This window comes from Maylandia zebra, linkage group LG2 (assembly GCF_041146795.1).
Source record: "Maylandia zebra isolate NMK-2024a linkage group LG2, Mzebra_GT3a, whole genome shotgun sequence".
In the NCBI taxonomy this organism is placed as follows: Eukaryota; Metazoa; Chordata; class Actinopteri; order Cichliformes; family Cichlidae; genus Maylandia; species Maylandia zebra.
Genome location: NC_135168.1, coordinates 37947754 through 37971856, shown reverse-complemented (window position 1 = coordinate 37971856; position 24103 = coordinate 37947754). Strand labels below are relative to the sequence as shown.

The 24103-nt window shown below is 42.0% G+C and overlaps 2 protein-coding genes and 1 long non-coding RNA gene across 6 annotated transcripts in view; 1 reads left to right on the top strand and 2 right to left on the bottom strand.

Moving 5' to 3' along the window:
• gabrb2a (gamma-aminobutyric acid type A receptor subunit beta2a) overlaps positions 1-15225 on the bottom strand; it is a 33255-nt gene extending 18030 nt beyond the window's left edge. For both annotated transcript variants that reach the window (XM_004540928.5, XM_004540929.4), the window contains exons 1-4: positions 15003-15225; positions 14766-14866; positions 14253-14320; positions 1770-1990 (exon numbers count right to left, since the gene is read on the bottom strand). In XM_004540928.5, coding sequence (XP_004540985.1) covers positions 1770-1990; positions 14253-14320; positions 14766-14866; positions 15003-15076 — 464 coding nt within the window. In that variant the 5' untranslated portion in view covers positions 15077-15225. The remainder of the gene's footprint in view (positions 1-1769; positions 1991-14252; positions 14321-14765; positions 14867-15002) is intronic.
• Positions 1-18642, top strand: part of LOC105940498 (uncharacterized) — a 45816-nt gene extending 27174 nt beyond the window's left edge. Inside the window, exons 2-3 of one of the 2 annotated variants that reach the window (XR_013101640.1) lie at positions 12160-12377; positions 18490-18642. This is a non-coding gene — a long non-coding RNA (uncharacterized LOC105940498). Of the gene's footprint in view, positions 1-12159; positions 12378-17048; positions 17308-18489 lie in introns of those variants that run through there. The other variant, XR_001167278.4, reaches the window with a different exon arrangement.
• Positions 15319-24096, bottom strand: gabra6a (gamma-aminobutyric acid type A receptor subunit alpha6a). Of its 2 annotated transcripts, XM_004540930.4 has the most exons (10): positions 23718-24093; positions 23532-23638; positions 23354-23421; positions 22739-22959; positions 22525-22607; positions 22282-22425; positions 21158-21310; positions 20825-21075; positions 18269-18513; positions 15319-16295 (listed from the first exon to the last, which is right to left on the bottom strand). In XM_004540930.4, the coding sequence occupies exons 1-10, from the start codon at positions 23762-23764 to the stop codon at positions 16277-16279; spliced, it is 1338 nt and encodes a 445-aa protein (XP_004540987.1). In that variant the 5' UTR covers positions 23765-24093; the 3' UTR covers positions 15319-16276. The 2 variants fall into 2 exon arrangements, with proteins under 2 accessions (XP_004540987.1, XP_076748358.1); XM_076892243.1 differs by lacking the exon at positions 18269-18513 and having other exon boundaries at positions 23718-24096.
• Between the last annotated feature and the right edge of the window lie 7 nt (positions 24097-24103).

Below are 24103 nucleotides of genomic sequence, written 5' to 3'. Positions count from 1 at the left end.
TAAAAGCTTTCTTACTTAATAATGCATCCGTTTTTAATTTGTCATAACATGCTGATATAATTTTATGCTCTTTCTGCAGCACAATTTTAAAATGTTCTCCCCTTTACTGTTTCCTTTTTACTTTAACTCTTAACTAAAACTTCTTCCACCACTGCTGACCTTTACCCCGATGACATGCCTTGAATGAATTCACATCCCCGGACCTCTGACAGGATGTGTGCTCACATACATCCTCTTTCCTATAGACTCTCAGTTAGCCATCTTCTCCATACCCACTAAAGCTGTGTTGTTGCAACCAGCTGACCCGTCTCTACAGGTACGTGTCAGTGTGCTCAGAGCACGCAAGCATCTGGCCGGGCTGACTCTGACAGCAGCTTGTGTCTGGACTCGCTAGCATCAAATAAAACCTGGACCAAACCCACGAACCAAATAACGGAGAAGCCGGCAGGCACCGGCACTGACAAGGACAACGCATCCGAGGTAAAAACCACATGTCTCTGCTGCGCACACCCCCTTAAAATTTCACAACACTCTTACAACTCCCCTGGCTTTCATTGCTTTTTGGCTGTTATGCAAAAAATATGTGTTAGGCTTATATAATTGAGTCAGAGTGTTCAGAATTACATTTCTCGACTGTTGAGACAAAATGTAGCGATGAATAATGTGGTGCAGTGCAGATACTTAAATTTTTTAAGCAGCCTTTGCGCAAGAAGGGCATCTCAGTCAAGAGAGGGAACGACTGCAACATCTTGAATTAGCAACAATAACCTCAGCTTTTAACACACACACATGCATGAACACACACGCACACGAAAAGGCGGTGACAGATCAGAGGAGGCAGCGGCACAGTGATGGACGGGTTGCGTTAGCATATGCAGTCAAATACGCAACGTCAGTACAAATACAGATTCAGTGTTTGTATTGAACTGCTACATTATTGATTATGACTTTATCAATTATGGATGACAGCATCCTCAGAGGCATCGCAGCCCTGCGCCACAAAGAGACATCGTGTAGATGGGCTGCACACAATCAGAGTCAGTTCAGCTTTTTATTATTGATGATCATCAGGAGATATGAAAGGCTACAGTACAAGTGCATATAGTTCCTCCTATACACACCTTCTATACTTCATTACGACCCGGGGTGTTAATTTTTTTTAGATTTGTGGCTTGTGTGCAATTAATTCGATGACATTAGCATGGAAAGTCAATAAGTCAGTGGTATAGATTATTGAAATCACTGAACTCTAACTTAAACAGTCAAACGTAACCTTTCTGTGCCCAAACACAATCACCAATCCTTTGATATCAATAAAGAAGCGGGGAAAAAAACAGGAAATACACACATTTGCACTTTTTCTTACTTTAACAGGTGTTAATTTTATGTCATATCAGCTTTTTTAATAATCAGATTTAGGTTATTCTTTGAAAACACTGCCTTTTTCAATATATATATAACCCTGGGTTTTATTTTAAAATGCCTTCTTGTTGAGCAGCGCTACACAAACACACCTGCCTCGCTTGGCCTCCATGTTGCCTCTTCTTTTCAACCTTGTTAATCATCTCAGAAAGCGGCACCATGGGCGGCCTCGTAATAATCCCTCATTGCGTATGAAAAGTGCAGCTTGACTGCTCTGAGTAGAGTTTGGAGAGGCTGAAATATCTTCTCTTATTTTCTTACTTTTTTTTCTTTTTTGTGGTCCAACCAGATCATTTGCCAATAAAAACAATTCATAAAGACACAGCTATGACACATAAAAGTCTTACCTGAGTCCGTACAGCACCGTTCCATCAGGGTGGAGACGAATCATCCTGTTCTTCACTGTGACGCCATGCACAAAGGACTTCTTGTCGTTGAGGAAATAGGTGTCAGGGACCCACAGCTGGTCAGCCACTCGGTTATCCAGAGTCAGGTTGTAAGCAATCTCAGAGTAGGAGAGCCGCTTGTCCCGCCACGCTTGCTGGAAGTACATTGTCAAGGTGTAGTCCTGCCAAACAGAGGTGAACTACATTTAACGCCACAGTCAAACTCATTGTACATTTTTTTTATATATGTTTTATTTTCATCACCATCTCAACCGGGGAGCACATAAAGCTCTACCGGGATGTCATGTCACGCTCATGTCTGAGCCATGGCATGTTTTCATGGGCTCTGCATAGTGAGAAGGTCAGCCAAAAGGTCGTCGGTGGTCTGAAAGGCCACAGCCTGCACTAGGGGGCCCGTGGTGGCCGGGGTTGGGGGGTTAATATTCAACTATCCTCCATTAATTTTTAGACCATAACCAGAGGGCAACTTTCTCAGCTGGCTGACTATTGTCTCATGCTAAAAATATCTGCTTCCACTTGAGCGAATGAAGCTGCCTTCTGCTTTACAGAGACAATACCCTCTTTAATGCAAACTCCTGGTAGATATCTGCAGCTGGGGCTTTCTCCCTCGCTCTCTCTTTTTATGTTCTGACTTTGCATAATAAACAATCACAGCGACTGAGATTCAGGGGAGACTTTTCCAGATTTAACCTTAGTGGGGAGGGGGAAAAAAATCAGTATTTATACTGTACAGTTTGTTTTTACACATGCTCAGAGATGTGGTAGAAAACCGTACCTCCTCCTCCTCCCTCTCCGTGTGTATCTTTTCTCTGCTTCTCACTCTTAAAAACAGACTCACACCCACACACAGCCACAGCGAAAAACAGCACTGCAGTCGGATCTGCTTGGTTACAGTGTGTTGCAGTGCAATCAGCGAGTGGGAAAACAAATTAAAAAATACGGTCCATGAAACAAGGCCCTTGAGCTTTTACTCCAAGCAGCCATCATCATCACTTATCGCCGTGTTTCTATGTTTCAGAGCCCCATCAGAACACATTGGCGTGACGCTGCCGCACAGTTGCCACTGAACACTAAATTCACTGTGTGCAGCGTGCCCGACCGAAGTATTAGTGTAAAAAAGGCCATCTAAAAATACACCAGATTCTGCCATCTTGATTTTTTCTTTTTCAGAAATAAAAAAAAGTCACGCGAGGACAGCTGCTTCCTTATCCTGTTTTACAAGGGTTCCCACTGAACCCTCCTCTCACACTCGCTCCCTCTCTGTCTCATTATCAGCCTGTCGATCGGATATCTCTATCACCTTTGGGATCGTTAGCTGCTGCCTGCAGGCTCAGAGTACATCACAAACCCAGGCAGCACATCCTGTGATACACTCCTGTCTTTATCGCAGGAAAACAAACAGGCCTCTCTTTAGCAGAATTATAAAAGAAATAACACATAATATTAACCCAGTCTGAGAAGATGGTTACAGAAATTATTGTTGTGGAAACTTTCTGTTAATGTGGTGTCAGTCTTGCAGAGAGAAACACCTCAAGACATTTTGGTGGATAAAGTCACAATGTGACAAGGAGGCTAAGTAATAAAGACAACAAACTGCAGTTCCTCACGTGGCCACTTGAGGCTAGCTTCAAATGTGAGTCAATCCCCATAGACCTCCATGTTAAAATGCCCACCTTTGCACCAGTGCAGTCCATCTGATCGCTACTAGATATTCTGCTGAGGCAGTGTCCTTGCTTTTAAAGCCCCAGCTGCAACTCAAAAACACTCAGAATAACTCGGATAATAGCAATAGCAAGTCTGTGTATGCACCTTGCTAACCAAGCAAACGTTAGAGATGTTAATAATTTAGCTATGCAACTTTTCTCGAACTGCTGTGGTTCATGAACACAAATTGTCGGGTTTCTTTGTGTCAGTAAGTGTGTATTTGTAAGTAATGTGCTGTGTGTGTGTGTGTGTGTGTGTGTGTGTGTGTGTGTGTATTTGCATATATTAGTTTTAGTTTGCATAATTTTTGCTGCATCCAGCATTTTTTGTGTGCAATTTATGGTGTAATTTATTTATGTTGTTCTAGAGAAAAAAATCACTCTGATCTCTCAAAAACAAATGTATCAAATGTCATGCATTAACGTTAAGCGTTAATCAATAACATATTTAAAAATGACAGAAATTACATCTGAAAAGTCTGTAGCTCAAATTTGGTGTTAACAGTGAATTAATCGGCTCCACAGCCACAAACCCCTCCACCTTCCGAATGAAGACTGTGGAAAATATTAACATAGTGAAAATGGAATTAAATCAGTACATATGACAGTGGGCCGATGAAAAGTTGTGTTCATGATGGGAATTTTATATTGAGGCAAACAAAATGATGCCAAATTTGTGCCCAGAAACACAAATCATTAGATTAAAAGGTCCTGATAAACTGCTGTGAGGAAGGTTTGTGTCCAAATATTCTTACTTCTGCCTCCAACAGCCAAGATGGCGACAAAAACGGTAGTCCATAAACCAAAGGGTGATGTCACAGTTGCCAGGTCCATCTTTAATATAGAGTCACTGGTGTGAACCGGGAGTGCCATTATCCTATTTTTGATTTTCTTGTTTGCAGTCCCAGCTCTCAACTTGAAATTACTCGAGTAACTAAAACCTAAAGATTTAAGAGTCCTGAAGATATAACAGAAAGATAACCAGCAAATTCTGGTGATTACCTGGTGATATTAGTTTCAGTCCATTTCAGCATTATTACACTGAAAATGAAATGTCCTTTCTTAAAATGACACGATGCATTTAACTTCAGTTATAGTGATTATTCAATTTAACTTGTTCACACTGAGTTTTCTGGACTTTCAGCCTCCATACTTGTTTCAGTTAATTATATTCTAAACAAGGAGCATTGCCACACTCAAAGGACTGCTACTGTTTAAGTTTAGGTGTAAGTTCAGATAATGAATTAAGTAATAATCAGACTGTTAACATAGCATGTTGTCTTTAGATGATACAATGGAAAATGTGTATTTCAGCTCATTTATGTGATTGTAACATGTGTTTACAAAAAGAGTGTGAGAAGATGGAAAAACAACCGACTGTTTTCTGTGTTCGAGGTCATGAGGCGCTTTCTGTGTCGTTGTTATCAAGCAGGCACCTATGTGACAGTGAGAAGAAAACCCTCCACAGCTGATCACACAGTTTGTATCCACACAATGAGCATAAAGGAGCTGCTAATTTCCTTTTCTGCATCGATGCTAATGCAAAGACTGCCTGTACTGTATTGATCCCTCTGCAGAGTTTCTTTCAATAAATCTCAGAAAACCCAGTTTGGCTTCAACGCTCAGTTTATTTTTTTCATAAGAGTTTGTTCACTTTTCATGGAAGAAGACAGGGGCCACTGAAAAAATAAAAATGAAAAAAAGACAAAAAATTCTGACATTTTTCTGACAAAATTCAAACTTTGATTCCAGACTTCTGTTTTTAATTTTCAAATTTTACAATTCTAAAGTAAAGTCAGCTTTATTTTAATTCACCGATTAGAATAAAACAATAATAAATAATAAAAATAACAGCCTGTTACCAAAATCTGTCGCTACTCCCCGTATAAACAGTAAACGCTCAATAGTAGGCAACAAATAAAAATCTGATTTTGAATCATTGTGAAGTGTCTCCTGTACTCGGATACTAAATGAGTCACATATTCACAACGGACATTTTATCCTGTCATAGTAGGAAAAGTTTAGGTGTTACTAATAAGATAAAGATTTCTGACATGACAGCGTGACAGTGAGGCAGTTACACATGTACTTTTCTGACTGTGACCTCTCAGATTAGATGAGGAGTGGACACCAAACGATGTGAATGCTAAAACCTGGATTTTAAAGATGCCTGTCCTCGTTTTAAAGTGTTGAGTTTGCATATTTGCAGGACTTCTGTGTGTGTGCGTTAGAGGTTTTAACAGTATAGATATGCGCAGAGAACACCTGGGCCTGCACGCTGCCTCCTGGCTGTGCTGTAAAATGGCAGCATAATTACGTCCTTGCAGATGGTGCTGTTTACCTTGACTTGGACATCACTTGAGCATAGAGAGAGACACAAAGTACAGCTGCCTCACCTCTCTCTCTCTCTCAGTGCAGCCTGAGAACCAAATCTGCAACACAGAGTACTGCAAGGGAACAGTTTTGTAACAGACGAAGTGCTGGCTGAGTCATGCTGTGCAGGTGCTGTGCAGTAAAATAAGCAGGACAACCATGTTATTTTTATGCAAAAAAACCCTCAAAAGCCTAAAAAAATAACGAGGTTATCTTTGAAAATCTGACAAATATGTTTCTGCATCTTGTATATTAGCATTCAGTCACTAGGGCTGTGTAAGGAGAGAAAATCCTGATTGACTTTTCTCCAATCCGCACCCAGAAAAAAGCTGCAGCTAGTCGGAGCATCCCATGCTTGAGCACTGGTCTCCAGAGCGACCTTCAATCTCCTTGTCACAAGCACTTCTCAGAAACTCCATTAACATCACACAGACAGCCCAGTAAGCATCAGTGAGGGAGACATCTTGTGGAGAGCACCAACATTTAAAAGAAAAGGCACGACAGCACCGAATACATAAACACAAAGAGCATACAAACGAGGCTCGGCTAACTTGAAAAAACATCAAGGCTGGGTGCACAGTGACAGTGTCTCGCTGCAGATATGTTTCTGGGCTAACAAACCCCCATTAAGAACCTGACAGAGTGACAAGGAGTACATTTGTGTTTCCCTGAGAAATCTGACAGACTATGGTTGTTACAAGTCCTCCATTACAACTACATCAGCTGTCACAAGCGACATAAGAGGGGGGCTGCACATAGATGGGCTTAACACAATATACTGCTGGGTTTGTAAATTTAGATTTGAAGGAAAAGTTGACTTTAAGCATTCACTTTTCATAAACATATAAACTGCTTCCTCTGTTCTGTCTGTGCAAAGCAGTCACATTAGGTTTAGGAAGGGGTAAGGGTGATGGTATGTGCCTGAAACTTGTTTTTGTCTTTTCAGATTGAACTCATTTTTAGGTGACATTATTTTCCAAGTCTCCTTTTTCCCAGAGAATGGTTTGGTTTATTGAAATTGCTAATCAACAGTAAAGGATGATATTTATCATATATTTATTTAGGTAAAGGTGAAATTCCCTTGATAATCTTAAAAAAATAAAAATAAAAAATACTTTTGCACTGACTACCCTGCTACCTTGATTATAGTGAAAATTCACTAGATTTTATATAATACATATAACATAATAAACATAAGGAGTAAGAAACTGTAACTTTACTTAAGAAAATTGTAAAAACAAAACAAATTTAAAAAACGATAAGGCACCGTGAACGCTGCTCAGTAATACAAATAAAATACAGCTGTTTACTGTGATTGGGTGTGCTTGTGTTACCACGGTGATTTGCTGCAGTGTAGACTTAGTAGGAAACTAACGCTAAAATACGAGAAACCCCGTTGCCAGTATTTACTCTTAATCAACGGGATAATTTTTTACAGTGTGTGAAAAGACACGTCCACAGACAGTCACTTTCATGTTCTTTATTAATTTCTAATTAATAATTTATTAAGTCGCTGTCCTGCACTAATTCCCACCGTAAAACATAATTAAATGTGATGGATATAATTTGTACTTGTTGTTAATAATGCTTTCTATACAGCACTCCCTTTTTTTGTCAAACATTTTCTGCGACAGACCAGTCAGCCTCTCTGTGGTTTATACCCACACAATGATAAATACATTACAATATTTATGAAAAAAACATTTTTACTTGTTCGTTGTCTTCATTAAAAGACTAGTTTTATTATTAATAATACTAATAATAATAATAATTTTTGCTAAAGATATTTTCACTGTGGTGAAATATACACATTAAATAAAAAATAATACTAAAAAAAAAAACTGATCCATGGATGTTTGGTTTGTGCACCTTTCCCTCGTCTCTCTGCAGCTTTGCAGCAGTAGACAGAAGTCCACCATATTGCTAATGCTCTCCTGTGCTTGGTCCTGCTGTCAGGCGCTCCAGCAAAAGCAGGAAGAATCTGCTAATAACAAAATCTACTGTGTGTGAGGAGACAACTGGACATTTGGGGAATAACGAGCTTGTCTGCAGACGTCTCAGCATTTACAAGCGGAGGCACATACCCAGAACAACTGGTCAAGCTGAGCGTATTCATTTGTCGTTCTCTATCTGTGTTTCTGGTTAAGTACAGTCTTCAAATTAAATATTAGGGGTCAAGGGGGCTGTAAGTGCATTCTGAATGAGTTGCCAGCCATGCACATCCTGAGGGAAGTGACAACATGGCCTTTATGACTCTCTTTCCAGTTGGTCATTTTTCAGCTACTTAGTTTCAGTGGAGAAAGTGCCTGACAGAATCATTAACAGAGTCATCAAAACACATTAAAGGCTTTTAATGGAGCTGGATAACTTACATCCCACTTTAGGAAGCTTAGATTTTTTTCCCTTTGCACTGGCCACAATGAAATTAGATTAAAACCAATTTAAAGTTTGTGCAACGTTATGCTGCGGGACTCTACAAGGGTAAGTTAATAATAAGAACATTCAGTACATTAGCAAAGCAGCGATTTCCTGTTATTATATAAGTCCCGTTGGAAAAAATCGTGGCATAATGTTTGCATTTCCATTTAAGTCACTAACTTCCTAGTGTTCAAAATATGCATACTTTTCCATATTTAACAATGTATGTTTTGCCAGATTTTACCTTTAGGTGTAGCATAAAGCTCGTGTGCCTCTTTACAGTACCTTAGGTTTAACAGTTTAAGTGACCATGGACTAAACATTAAGGCAGAAGAGCCGGCATGCATGTAAGAAAGCTGCAGGATTAAGTGTTGTTCTTGCGCTGTTGTAATTATACTGCTTACCATATTAATCTGTTACTGTGTGCGTCCACTCAGCATTACTAATGACAGTGTTCTGGATAACCTGGATTCTTCTCTTAAGCTTTTTTGGAAAGCTCAGCAGAGCAAAGGCAGAAAGAAGAATTGAAGCAGCAACACATGAAAAAAAGTCTTTCTTGTATTTAAATGGTAGAAAGGTGTGAATATATCTGAATGAAAATGTGCAAATTTAGGTAACTAGGTGGTTTTTTAAAAGCCATTCATCACGCAGAAGCTCGATCAGTTTTTAATTAGCTTAGATGATAAGCAGGGAGGGTTGTGGGTTCGAAGCTTCTGGTGATCTGGAGGTTTGGACCAGGCATGCTCTCCCTAGGTTAAGTGCTTGATCCTAAACTGACTCCAGGTGTGATGTGAACACCTGTCTGAGTCTCTGTGTTGATGGGATGGTGTTCAGAGTGTCCAGAGGCTTTGAACCAGCCACAACCAGGACTCCAGGTGTATAAGAAGTTAAGAAAATGGATGGAGAGAAATAGAAATTAAAAACAAAATGCTAAAACAAAGTCAAAACAACCTTCACCTGGAATATAAGTGATAGAAAAATCTCAAAAAAGTCTCATCAACAAAAAAAGAGGCCTTTTCCCCCTTGACTTCATTGGATCCACCATATAAAAAAAGAAGAAGAAAAAGAGGAAAAAGAAATGGCTGGGTTGTCATAGCAACACTGAGTAAAAATAACACAAGCTTATTTTCCACAAGCTGAAAATAAAATGGAACAGGATCAGTTTGGACAAACAAGATCAAAATGGTTGCTAATTCACAGACACACAAGCGAAGCTGCATCACACGGACGTGCTGCACGGCCGTTCCTGTCCCTCTGGTCATCGGCCGCCGTTATCTGACGGCCAGATCCCGTTACTCACGTAAAGAAACACACCAGTCGGGATAAAGATCTTAATAAAAAGCTACACTCACGCCCCACTAATTCCTCCATCCCAGAAGCCACCACAGCTGGTTTGTTTAAATCTTTTAATTCACAGCCAGCTAATTAACATTCAGAGAACAGTATTATAGTACAGGCAGTGCCTCTTAACAACCACAAACCTCAGGTATTTTACATGTAATTAACAACCGGGAAGGAAAAGAGGGGAAAAAAGAGGAGTGAAAATACTCATTTAACTTCCTCCCCATTCCTGCCTTGCATTGCACAGCTATGCTCAACATATGGATTGCATACTGAAGGCATTATTATGCAGCGCTGATGCATTGCTGAGACAACAGACTCGACTTGTATTTAATCAGCTGCACCGGCTGTGTGCAGAACACTTTTTAATGCACCGTAACCAGGGTTTGGGTTCCTGGATCTGTGGTTTCAGCGAAAAAACAAACAGCATTATGCAAATCAAACTTCAGCTGCTAAGTGAGGGAGATGAGTGATGGAGAGGACAGACAGACAGACATTGATAAACCGTGGAGTAGGGTTGGGGTTGGGGGTCTCGGCCATGATATCATATCTGTGCCATATTTTGCACTAACCCCAGTGAGTCAGCACAGCCCACCCAGCAAAGATGTGTGGTCACACCTCGGACTCGGAGGACACTTTCCTCTCAAAATAGCACATTTGTAATGTCATGCAGGCGAGGCTGCTACCACAGCGCTGACTGACCTGCACATTTTTATGGCCCCACAACATGGCTGACCTTTGAGCCTGAGCAGGCCAGTGCTGCAGACCGCACAAGAATGTGCAAATATATATATATATATATATATATACATACATGTATACTACTTCACAGCTGTGGCACAAACACATGTGAACAGGCACTGAAACAGCAAGAGGAGCAGCAAAACTACAATTCCCACAACCGCCATGGCTTTCATGTCAGAGCAAAAAATAAATAAATAAAATAAAACAAAAATGCCACAATGTCTTCAATCAGCCACCCCCCGTTCAAAATGCAGAGTTCATTCTCCACCAGAGGCGTTTTTAGCGTTAATTAGAGGAGCGAGCAGCTGTCTGCAACCCAGTGCTGCACACCACCATGAAAGCGGGCCTGCACACAAACAGCTGATTTCAAGATCACTTCGTACAGCCAGGGGTGCCACCGGGGGTGGGGGCATTGGCCACCCCGCAAAATTTGCTGCCCTCCCCTTCCTGTCCTATGTTGGTAATAATGTAATAAGGTTGCAGAAAAGCTGGTGCCAATCCCTGGAGAGGTAACAGTTCACACTCTTACACGATCTAATACTGAGAATTATTAAAGTGATGCCTGGGACTCCCAATCAGTCAATCAGTCAATCAATTAACACAGATTATTACCTTTTTTTGTATCTTTGTTGTCATATTTTTCAGGTAACCTATACTTGACAACAGCATAATAAAACTGGAAATTATGTTTTTGGTGTGCCACCCCAAATACTTTCAGTGGCCCCCATATGGCCACCCTTATGAAAACATCCTGGAGATGGCCCTGCATACAGCTGATTCCTCCATTTTCCTTCCCCTCCACAAACTGCATTCATTTGGAAACAGACATGACTTGGATGAAGTTGGATTTATCCCTAGAAAAGCTTCTTCAGAAATCATTCCCATCTGAATATATCTTTAGACTTTCAGTTTTGCTTTCAGAAAGTTAGCCTTTGCTCTGAGGGTAGCCTGCAGAACATTTTTTGATCTTGAAGATGGTGAAGGTGGACAGCACCTTCAAAATCAGCTTAACTATTGCAAGTTTAACATCTCTGCATTCTTCATTTTAATTTTGATCACTTGCACAAATTACAAAAAATCAATTTTCTTCTAACTGCCAGCTTGGCATTACAGGCAGAAGAAAAAAAAAACAGGCATCAAACAATGTCATGGACATTGTTTGATGCCTGTTTTTCCAGTGGCTATCTCTGATGACACTGTTTAGACAAGACTGCATGATGCACATTTGCAGTCATCTAATTTGCTCTGTTTTTAACCCCCTACCCTGCACCAAAGTCATAACAAACTTGTGGTTTGTAGCCAAACCTTGGACTACAAAGGTCCCATAGATTACTTTAAAATACAGCAGACCTCCAAAAGAGTGTGGGGAATTATGCACAAGCATGCAGAAAATTTCCATTTCATTAGGTGACTCTGCCACAAAAATCTTGGGTTTTGATACAAGTTTTAAGGTTGTATAATTTCAGTGGGGAAGCTGAAAATAACTGACAAGGAATACACACGTGTGCTAATACTAGATGTCAAAATGGAAAAAAGCGCCAGTGCGTTTAGGAAGGACACTCCTGATCTTCTGTGCTGGCACAAAGGTCTGCAGCAACTTTAGTTCAGCTCACACCATGTGTGCAGATATCATTAGAGGAGATACCGAAACTGATCACAGTAACCTTCACATCCCTCCCACCCCGCTCCTCGCCGCCTTCATCACCAGTTTCATCCTCGCTTCTCTCTCTCCTTGTTGTTTTCCCTCTCAGCACTTTAATCTTAAAAGCAAGCTGCCCCTGATGAGGAAGATCAAAGCAGCCCTGCACCAAGCACAGGTCACCAACTCCATCCTCGTGATCATGGCGCACGGTGATATTATTGATTTCTCCGAGATCAATCTTGTCAACTGCTGTTATCCTCTACTGCACCAAAGAGAAGCCGGACGTGAAGATAGAAGGAGGAGGAGGAGGAAATTCCAGCGTGTTATGTAAGTTGCAAGGAGGATTTTTCACAACGTAGCACAAGTCCACAAGAACTTAGACTTTTTTTTCCCTTTCTTTTTGTCTAAATTTGTCTGTCGTGTCAGAGGGACGCTTGTGCCGATTTGGCAGGGAGAGCTTTTCTGAGAAATGAGAGAGATGAATGCTCTCTCATAGCCACGGGGAGTTGCATGACGTCAGTCGCCATTCACTGTTTGCGCTCATTTTTGTGTTTTGTCACAGACACACACACACACACATGGATGTATGAAGCAGTGTTTTTTTCCAGATGAATGCCTGCATAGATGCCTAGTTCTTAAGTAAGATAACCCTTTGGAGCAAGGCAGAGGTAGATTACATGGCTGCTGAGTCCAGAGTCACATCCAGGGATCCAGTCAATGTGGTGGGAGGGAAGGATGGAGAAGGGAAAGAGGAAGGGAGGGAGAGGGAGGGAGAGAGACAAGGAGAGGCGGAAGCTGGTGAGGGGTTTCTATTTCAAATCTCCCCGGACCCCCAAGGCACTTCCGTTCTGGCAGCATCCTCCACCAAAATGAATCATTTCCATCAAAGGAGAAGCTCTGACCATTGAGTGCTTTTCCCCACCCAAAGCAAACTCACATCACTGTCGTATCTATCTGCTGAAAAAAAAGAAAGAAAGCCCACTCTGTCCGCTTTCAAACGACCGTCAGACACAGCGGCTTTAACGGGCTGCCAAATCAAAATCTGACAAGCAAAATGAACTAGACGTCAGCTCAGAAAAAAGGAAAAGAAAAAAGAAAAAGCTTCTGTTAATGATAGAAAACACACCTCCTTCCATTCCTGGTGGCAAACTTGTTTTTCACGCTCTTATATAACACATCTATTATGTTGCCCTGCAGAGAGGCTGCTTTAGAAATCATCTTTTCTCACACTCGGATTTCTTCAATATGGCCTTAATATTTTCATTACCCCCCACCCCCTCCTCCCATGAGCAAAACCACTAATTTTACAATGGAGGCAGACAGTATTTGATGCCCTACAGCTGCAGTGAAGTAGCTTAAAGTGCTTGGCAGTGTCATGTGTGCTGCAGTGGTCCGTCTGTCTGTCAGTCACACGGATCAATAGGTGGTGCTCTTGCATGGGCTGCTTAAATCCCCCCCCACCCACCCATCTGCCCTATCTCCAAGTCGCAGAAGTTCTACATCTTTGTGCACCCCCGAACTAAAACACACACACACCCTCCTTCTTTTGTGTGTGTGTGATGGTGGTGGTGGTGGTGGGGGGGGGGGGGGGGTGGTTCTTTTCCACCGTCGTGTGATTATACATTTATTAATAACAAATTGCTGACGTCATCTGACAAATAGAGGGGAGATCGCTTGTGTAGAGGTTGATGATGAGATTGGCCGTTGAATTAAAAAGAGCGAAATTATGCGCATTTAGAGGAAAGGTGGTGTTCTAGGTCTCCTTCTTTTTTGCGTGTTTTGTGCGTGTGTGTGAGAGAGAGGCAACAAAATTACAGCACCGAGGCTTGACAACGTGAAGCAGTGACACGCACACAAACACACACACAGAAGCAGCTCTCTCCGTGCGCGCAGCCGGGGCTGTGCGTCCGAGTGCGCCAGTGAGTGTGTGTTTTGAATTCAAATGCAGCAACACACCAGAACTGCAAATGCGGAGACTGAGGAGAGGATGGCGATGATGTGTTTGGGGTAGTAGGAGGGGGGACGGAAGCCTTCACATTTTTTTTTTTATATCCCCCCCACCTCTAAATGTAATTAACGACCTGGCTCCATCACGTATACTGCCCCCATGATAAGTATAGCTCACTTCAGAGGATATAGCGGCCGTGCCAGGTACATTTGGCAACATGAAGCGGGCGGTAATGATAATAAAGATTCACCTACCATGTTGACTTCTGAGACCATGTCTATGCTGGCTATGTCTATATTCATCCCCACAGCAACCGGGGCACCTGTGAAGGAAGGAAGGGGGTGGTGAAAAAGGAGGCATTAACACGGGACATGAATTATTCTCACCATCATGTAAATTTTAACAAATTCGTGACGCCAGTGCAGGTTCCTCTCCGAACCCCGCACCTACAGAAGGCTTGTGCATCATCAGCCCGATCAAGAAAAAAAACCCCTACACGCTTGATACACAGATGAGCTTAAATGGTGTTAATTTCATTTATTTAGCGGCGTAATCAAACATTGATGAGCGGTATCGATCACGTTAAAAGCCCCCCATCATCATATGAAATATATGCACATCATCTCTCTTGGGCTAATCGGAAAGGCCTATTTGACTGTGAAGGGATAATTATGTAAATGAAAGCAGATTTTGCGATTCATTAAACATGTATCGCACGTCAGGAGGGCGTGAAAACATGACATTCCCGTTTTCAATTTGCTCGTTACCTCCGAAATCTGGCCTCAACCGAATGTCGTATCCTTTCATCAGCCTGTCCACTGTTTCTTTTACCAGAGGCATATTGCTCGGATCTTTGATATCCTTGATGCTGCGGAGAAAAGGGTGGTGTAATGCAAGAAAAGAACCACATATTAAAAAAATAGCGCATTAATGTCACGCGCCAGGCACGCGTTCACAGAGCTAAAATCGCATGCAAGACACACAGACGCAAAAAACGAGATTACCTTTGAGCCCACACAAAAGTCACTAGTAAAGAAAAAGTCAAAATCCCAAAGTGGTTTTTCCTGATCCTCCCCATCGCAACAGTTTTTGAGGCGCCTTCGGGATGCGAGTGAGGGGAGCGCACATCCAACTTACTCCAGACAGTGCAGAGGAGCCAATGAGGGGCGCATGCGTGCAGCCAGCCCAAGATCAAAGAGTGGAGACTGATGATGGTGGATGAGCAGTTTCCATTGCAGAGAAAAATATTAAAGGGACAAGTGAATGTGCGTAATGAAGAAACAAGCGTTTGTGGCAGGAGTGAAAACACCGACAACCGCGTTCGTTTAGGCTGCTTTTATTCTTCGTGCTGATTACACGGCAGATGAGTTTGTCTATTTCCTGACAAGGTCGAAGAATGGAAAAAACTGCAGGGTTTAAAATGGTCAGATTAAGTTAAGAACAACTTTATTCCCTCTGTTTTCATCTTACCGGATATATTAAGTGGTGAAAAACAGAATCAATCCATCACATGTACACGAGCCTACCTTTACACAACTATCTTTTATGCATCGTACATACAAAAATAGGAAAAGAATACCACCATCACCCATGGGTATATATCGTACTCCTCCCTGCAGTGTTTCCAGAGGACCTGCTGTACTTCTGGAAATGCAAGGGGAGCACCAAAGCAGAAATGTGGGGTGGAAAACACAAGCCCACAAGTCTTCTTCTTCTTCTTCTTCTTCTTTTTCAGGTTTCAGTACATTTTTGAGCCTTCAAGGAGGGATGCAGCCTCCTCTAAATTGCCTTTGATGTTGTTGTAGTGGGAGCTGTGCTTCTGTAGAGGGCAGGTTTCTGAAAGTGTTGGTTCACTGTTGCATCACCACCAGTTAAAGCCATCATAGATTATATCATCCACATCTTTTTGATGTGTTTCTTGGTTTGTGCGTGTGTGTGGGCGTCATGCATACCGTGTGTGTGTGTGTGTGTGTGTCGTCAGCTTCGGTCCGGGGGTCTCAGAAGTTGTCATGTGTGCCTCGGTGGGGTTTTAAAGTGGCCGAGGCCCGTGAAAGGGCGGCTCTTCAGCTACTGATCAGAACACAAGTGGGCAGTGGTCATAGCCTGTGAAATGAATAGATGTGCAGCGGGAGAATAAATGAGTTTCTGATTCATTTCCTCTGTCAGATGAGAGCACAGTGAATGCTGAGAGCTCGTTCGCTGAGGCAGAGGAGGGTGAGGTGAAGCCGGCTGGATGCTGAAGGTCTCTCAGGCTGCACATGCCCTTTTCCAGGTCTTCTCAGTCTAGCTCCATAACCCTGCAACACCAGAATACAGCAGAGTGGAGGGGGGGGTGAGCAGAGTGTACAGAAGCCTCTCTGTTTCCACATTCAGAGATGCTCTCTCTGCAGTATACTGCACAGCCAAAACTGTTACCATGCTCCCTGTCCTCTCCTTAAAAAAAAAGAAAAAGAAAAAAGTAGCAGACGAGAGACATGGCGAAAATATAAAGGGGGAGAGATGTGATGCAGCTGCTCTCATGCTCTCCATCTTGTCTCTCTCATTATTCTGCAGAACGTTATAAACAAAACAACCATAAAAATTCTCTGACAGGAACATGAGAAGCATGATGAGCAGATTTGCACTCCCCAGTGTTACATAACAGATCTCTCCCCCACCATCTCTCCTTCAGCCTCTCTCTGTCTTTTTGTACTGTACCTCTCTTTTTCCTTCTTGGACATGGAGCTTTGCGCTCTATAAGCGGCTCACTTATAGGTGGGAAAGTGAAGAAGAGAAGCTTGTTCGTGTGGTTGATGCACAAAGTAAACTTAGGTTTGTTGTCACTAACACAGCCACCCTCCCTCAGGTAAACCGTACTTAAAAGAAACCAGAGCGTGATGCTTACTTTCCTCTCAAGTTAGCTGAGAGTCCAGCCTGTTGTTGTATTGTAAATCTATGATGATGATGATAAAAGCCTCAGCGCTGGCATCAATGCAGCAGCAACGCCACCTAACATCATTCTCCTTTTCCTTTTTTTTTCTTTTCCTTTTTCGCCTACAGCTCCCGGGGCTGTTTCAGCATTAGAAATTATTGATGTCTTTACTGCCTAGATGAGTGTTTGACAAAAACTGTGGGTAGTTATGGTTCCACTGAAACTATTATATTAGCAAGACAGGATTGTGGCTTTTTGAGACACGGACTAAGTATGCGTGTACACGTTTTTTTGTTTTTTTTGTTTACCGTAAGATGTTTTTAACTTCATCTGCAGAATACTGGATACCCTCCAGCTCTATATCAGCCATTTTCACTGCTTTCAGCATGACTCAGAAGGTAGGATTTAACCATTTACATTGAGATGTAAACAAGGAGAAATACATTTGAAAGGTTGTGTCTTTTTCATAAGGTTATCTTGTCTGGATAATCTTTACGAATATATTCAAAACAGCAAACCCACAGTCTACTTGTGCAGCGCTGCACCACTTTTATGTCCCCCGCTATGTTTAGATTGCTCCCCAGATCAGATGTCCTGTCCAAACCCTTTGGCATGTGTGAGTCTGTTAAGGTGCACTGTTGAAGTAAAATTTCATTTTGGGGTAGAGTGAGTGCAGATTGTGTCTTGTGGCTAAAACCCCTGCATTTTGAATCCTCTGTTAGCACAACGGCGCATGTTCTCCCTCAGACCTCTCAGGACATTGTGATCCAACCCTGTGAAAGCCCTGGCTGCGCTCTGTGGAGTCATCTGCTTAAAAACTCCTGTCGCTTGTAATTATCCACAAAATGAAGGTTAGAACTTGAATATTGAGCTCCATAAATAGCAGGAACGCTAGGAACGATGCAGGGCTGCTCAAGGAGACCATCTTGAAGGGGACTGTGGTCTAATTTAAATCAATGTCTTTTATTTATACCTGTTATTTTAAGCAGCGTGAAAAGGAAAGAAGAGAAACTCTTTGTTGAACTGGAAAATGTATTTATCATGTTAGGGCAAAAGCCAGTGGTGCCCATTTCCTCTCTGATGTACTGAAATAAAAGTGCAGCCTTTAGCAGATGTACTCAGATGTGTCTTAGTTTTGTGCTTAGTGGTGTCTGGACCAAAATGGAGCTCTCTAGCACAGATGAATAAGCTCATGCTTGGCATCACGCATTTCGTTTCCACCTTGTTTTTTTCCACGAATTATTGATGATTACTTACCTTTTAAATGTCTGGACTTCTATACACTTTGCCTTTGCCCTATTAGACATAACAAATAGACAAAAATAGATGTACCAGTGTAATTAAGAACAGGATGTTTACCTGGGCTTCTCCATTGTGTCCTTGACCAGATAGATATACCAGTAAATTAAGTTGAAGAGAGCAAAGGAAAGGGGGAAGAGGATGCGGGCATACGCATCAATAGGGCTGGTGCCGGCCAGCTGTGGGATTTGGGGAATGGCTGAGCCCTGCTGGAGAAAAATGGGCAGATGGGGAATATCTCCTGGCTCACTGCGGCTCACTGAGTGGTTTCTCCTCTTCAGGCCTTCCCGGGGGCTGCTGTCCGACTGATGGGGGGAGTAGCAGGAATGATTTTGTGGAAAAGCGAAAAGAGGTAAAATGAGGTAAGTGTTGGTTTTGTGGTAATCACTGAAAGGGAGGGGGTGGATGTAAAAAAAAAAAAAGAAAAAAAGAGAGATGGGGCAGATTTTTAACCTCCAAATTTATAAATGGGAACACATGCTAACATGTTAGTGTCGTGTATGCAAGGCTGCAAGCCGGGTTTGTTTCCACAGGAGCGTTCTCACCATGGCATGCATCTCTACATTTCTATAGGAAGCAGCAGGAAGTTTTGAGGATGCATATATGATGGCTGTGAGATCACACGGGGAGGAGTGCTGGAGCTGCTCTCTGTTCTCACACTGAAGCTATTTTTAAAGCGAGCATCTAACCATGAGATCTACACATGAGGCAGGTCCCAGGAGGACACCGGGGTGGCTTACTGTATTAGCATAAAGCAGACAGTATATAGCTAGCCCAGAGATGAGAGTACACAACAGCCCATATTACTTTTTAATGCATGGTGTGCCCTAAGTGAGAAGAGCGAAAGAGGCAGGGGGACTACTTGGAAATGCATAGAAAAAGAGCCGTGTGTGTGACATAGTTTCTTTTTTCTGCTTCTGCAGCTGCTGACTGTCTCCTCATCACTAACATCACTGCATCAACTAGAGACTCAGAGGCTCTGTACCTAAAGATTCGCCATTATTAGCGCTGTAAATACACTGCGGAAAAGATGATGTAACTGAGCATTGTGTTCCTATAAAAAAAATTTTTTAAGACAACACTTATCCAGTCAACTCATGAAACTGGCTATAAAGATGTAGCCTATAGGGTATACAAGTCTCCATGTTCATAACTGGAAACTCACTGCATCTTGGCAACATATCCCTCCTTAGTAACAAAATGACTAAGTGCATTCCCAGATATAGCCTTTAAAACATACAGTATACAGTTTTGCTTTATTGCTTTGCTGAAAAAATGGATTATCTCTTAAAAGATCAGGTTAATCTAAACTACATATTTAGAATTGCTCCATTACACCACTGTGAGACTTACACTACCTCTCAGCATTACGGTTACTCCGTAATGTCCATGGTTTTGAAAGAAAAGCAAATTGTTCTAATATAACAATTAATAACTGATGGAATTAGAACTATAAATCCTTGATTTAATGATTTTATTGGAATATCTATAAAAGCCTGTTTGTTCTGTTGACATTTTATGTTACCTGTTTTATGTTTATCCAATGTAAAGGTTGATTTATCACTAAAAAGAATTTTTCTCATTTACGATAACTCCACTGAGGACTGTCTGGACCTTGAGCCCCTGTGGAGTTGATTAGAGTCTCACAATCAAACTGAAAAAATAAATTTGGTCTTTTTCCAAGTGAATGAAGATTATACCACACAAGAAATTGTGCCCAAAAGAAAATTCACACAAAGGAGTGTACTACTCTCTTTCCAACCACTACAATCTGGCACTTTAATGAAGCTGCCAGTTGAGGACCTGTGAGGTGTTCGTTTCTCAGACTAAAGACTCGGCTGCTCAGATCTCCACTTCTCTTTTTTTTCAGGTTAGAAACCGCGATCCTGTTCTGTGTAGGAAGTAGTACACACCAGAGGTTTTATGTCAGGGTCCCACATGAATAGCCTTCATTTCTCACATCAAGAATAATGACTGTTCTACAAAAATGTGGGGTTTTTAAAACTACAGTGTAAGCACAGGGGCTGAATTCTCACACACTCACTCACTAAATGTGTCGTCGCTTGTATTAGTGTGAGTGTAATGTTTTCAGCATTATAAACTTGCATTAGATGATGAAAGTGCCATTAGTGTCGCGATTGCTGGATATGCCACCCACATATGCATTAAAAATCATGATTAATAATTCCATTTATCAGTTTTTGTTATTTCTGATCGATTTAATGTAAAAAGTAGTTTTCTTTTAAAAGCAAGACATTTCTAATTGACCCCAAACATTTAAGCATTAGTGCTTGACAGTGACTTTTAAAACGCATCGAAATAGGTGGTTCAGATTTAGAAATGGCTTCTTCACATTCATCTTTCTTAACACTATCTGGTGACTGCATTACCCACAGTAAACCCCAGCCACACTGGCTCTTAACAGTAAATGTCGCTTGTAACCATTATCCCACAGAGCTGAGGAGCTGGCTAAAGAGGATTCATTCTGTTCTCACCCCAATGAAATTTGCTCATTTTTGAGTCATTTATCAGGCCCTCTGGTGGAAAGATCAGTAGGGTTCCCCTTTAAAGAAGTTATATACAGCTTTTCTACATTTTAATATGAAAACTGCTTACCGAAACTGTGTCATCATCATCGCTGCCGGTGGCCAGGACCTCAAGCTTCTCCTGTCTGGCTGCCTTCTTCTTCAGACGGTGGGCCTGCAAGGTGGCGAAGTAGTTCACTGCCGCAAATTCGACGAGAGCTGACGCCACAAAGGCAAAACACACAGCAATGAACCAATCCATTGCCGTGGCATAGGCTACTTTAGGTAGAGACTGGCGGGCACTGATGCTTAAGGTGGTCATGGTCAGCACTGTGGTGATGCCTGAAGGGCAGCAGAGTATTCATGAATCACACATGCAGAGGGAGATTAGATCAAACTGGGCATGAGGGAAGAGGGGGCATACCAGCAACTGTGCGTGCAGGAACAGACTCTTTGTTGATCCAAAAAGAGACTTGTGACAGTACGACAACCATGATAAGAGGGATGTAGGTCTGTATGAGGTAGTAGCCCAGCTTCCTCTGGAGGTGAAAATAGACCACCTGCACAGAGTAGTGACCTGCAAGATAAACAGCACGTGAGAAGACAGCGAGTGTGAGGGACAGAGCGTGGTCGCACAGAACAGATGCCCTTGCTTGCCCTTCAAAAGGGAATAGCAGCTGAAAGAACCAGTTGTTGATGCTGCCAGGACAGGAACAGGTTGCTAAGTCTAAGGGAGCAAAAGAAAGAGGAGATAGGAAGAGAGGAGAGAAGACAGTGGGACAAAAAAAGGAAGGAAGGAAAGAGGAAGAGGGGGAAGGAGCCAGTGAGGTGGGGGCTGGCGGAGAGCATGCAGTGCCACTATGTGTTTGCTGCCCTGCTCTGTCTGAACACATGCATGCAGACATTCACAGACCGAAAACGTGCTGCATCATGCACGCTCACACACACTTATTTAGACGTCCTCTGTCTCACTCTGTGTTTCTTAAATGTGTATCATCGCTACATTTTGGAGCCTGCCTCATCCTTTTCTGCTCCATTCGAGGAATGTGCTGGATTCACAGCAGGGAGGCTTTCTCCTGGTAAAAAGAGAAAATGCACACACATAAAACTCACCCCCCACCCCGCCTGAGCATCCACTGGGGTTCTACATGGTTTTTAAGCGGTTTACTATTTATATTTTATTCCGGCACAGTTGATGTGGAGCACCCAGAATTTTGTTGTACACGTACAATGACAATAAAGGCCTATTCTATTCTATTCTATTCTATTCTATTCTATTCTATTCTATTCTATTAAGGTGCACAGTACGCATTAGGGCCTAACCACTTAAGCATCTTAGATGGTGGCTCAAGGAAGTCTTTGCTTTTATATATCGTCCTCCTGCGGGGAGTAATGGACACTAGTGCAGGGCTTGCAGACACTCATTTGACCCCTTTCTACTCAAACATTAATAAACACTTGTGGATCTTTTAATTATGCTTGTATATGTGGCTACGGCCATAATAGGCTGCTTATGAAAATAGATTTGTTTTTTTTATTTTGCATTACCTGTGTTTGATTTGAATATCTCCCTGGACAAAGTCTGTCCGACAAGATCGTACTGCAGAAGACTCATTGACTCTTTGGGACAGTCGACGGAAGCTATTGGTCCCTTCCTCCAGGTAAATATAATTTCACTGCTGGTGTATGCATCTAAAACAGGAAGAAAATATCACATCAACATGCTCAAGGTTTGGTCATATTTATCAATCTGGATATTCCTGGATGCTAGCGTTGGTCTGAAATACTCACAGCTTCCAAACCGCAGAGGACAGGAGTGGCCGTCCATAGGGAAATCCATCAGGCTCATTGGACACTCTGCACTGATTGTGAGCCTGAAAGCAGGAGCTGGGATCAGTCTCTGATAAATGTTCTGATTTGGTCTTGTGTTTAGCAAAAATGATCTGCTCCAACAAACAAAAAAAAAAACAAAGAACAAAACTACACGTTCACTGTGAAAAATCACCTCATGGTGTAAAGGACAGTCCCGTTCTGCATGATGCGGAAGAGCTTGTTGGGTGTGGTCATGTTATGGGAAATGGACTTCTTGGATTTTCTGAAGAAAGTGTCTGGCGTCCAGATTTTGTCCACCATGAGGTTATTCAGCCGCAGGATTTCAATGGGGCCCTCGAATTTCAGCCTCTCATCAACCCACATCTGGCGGAAAAACATGTCCATGGTGTACTCCTGAGGCACAAACGTAATATTGTTTTGATACAAAAAAAACCCACAACTACGATCCCAGATTCAAGAATGAAATTTCTATCTTCGTCCATTCATCAGCACGCACAAGACCGAGGTGACATTTCAATACAGAGTGAAAGGTGAGGGGAGACGATGAGGCAGTGATGGATGCCACTCATCCCGGATAATCATTAATCAATCCACTCAGCGATCCTCGCTCTCTGACATGTTGTCATATTGATTTAGAGGCCATCAATAACGGAGTTATAGGGCTGGTCAAACAGATTAAAGCTCATTAGATGGTCTCATGGCAGAGTGCCCATAAGGCTGGTCACTGAAGCACTATTATCTCCCACAGTCAGCACATACACACTTCCTGACAGAAGTACTATCTTACCATTTCAACATCTGAAACAGGTCCAAAGCTGGTGACAAAGATGTCTGTCTTCACCTCGGTGACACCGCCTGCAACATTATTTAACAAAAGCAAAATGTACCTAAGAGCACAAAAAGTGCTGTTGCATAATGTCTTTATCTCGAAGGAGCAAGGTATTAGGACATAAAGTTTAAATTACCCCCAGAACCGGGTCGCAGTCTGTTGTCATAACCATCTAGAAGTCTGTCCAGAATGCGAGTGATGTTGTCTGAGTATATCTTTTCATTTCCCCATACATTACCTAGACTGCAGAGAGAAAATCAAACCTTAAACTCGCACGATCACTGCTTTCTGCTCCACGTTTAACTCCACAGACAGGACTTACCTCATCCAGCAGATAAAAGCAGCTAAAGTTAATGAAGGGACGGCCATCCTAGGTTTTGAATCAGGTTTCACAAGTTCATAAAATTAAAAAAAAGAAAAAGAAAAAAGAGCCACTTCAGAGCAGGATTTCTGCTTATGTGTCGCTAAAGTTACCAGTAGGTATGCATATGGACGCAGGAAACAACGAGGCAGGGAGTGTAATCTAATTAACAGATTAGAAAATCCACTCCATTTTTAGAAAAACTCCGGATTTAGTTGCTTTATTTAGTTAAAATAACTAACTAATAATAGTTAAAATAGGAGCATTAAAAACAGGAAATAAATACAACACGTGACATTTCAGTAACATTAAAAAGAAAGAAAAATCCTAGCTAAAGAGTCTATGGT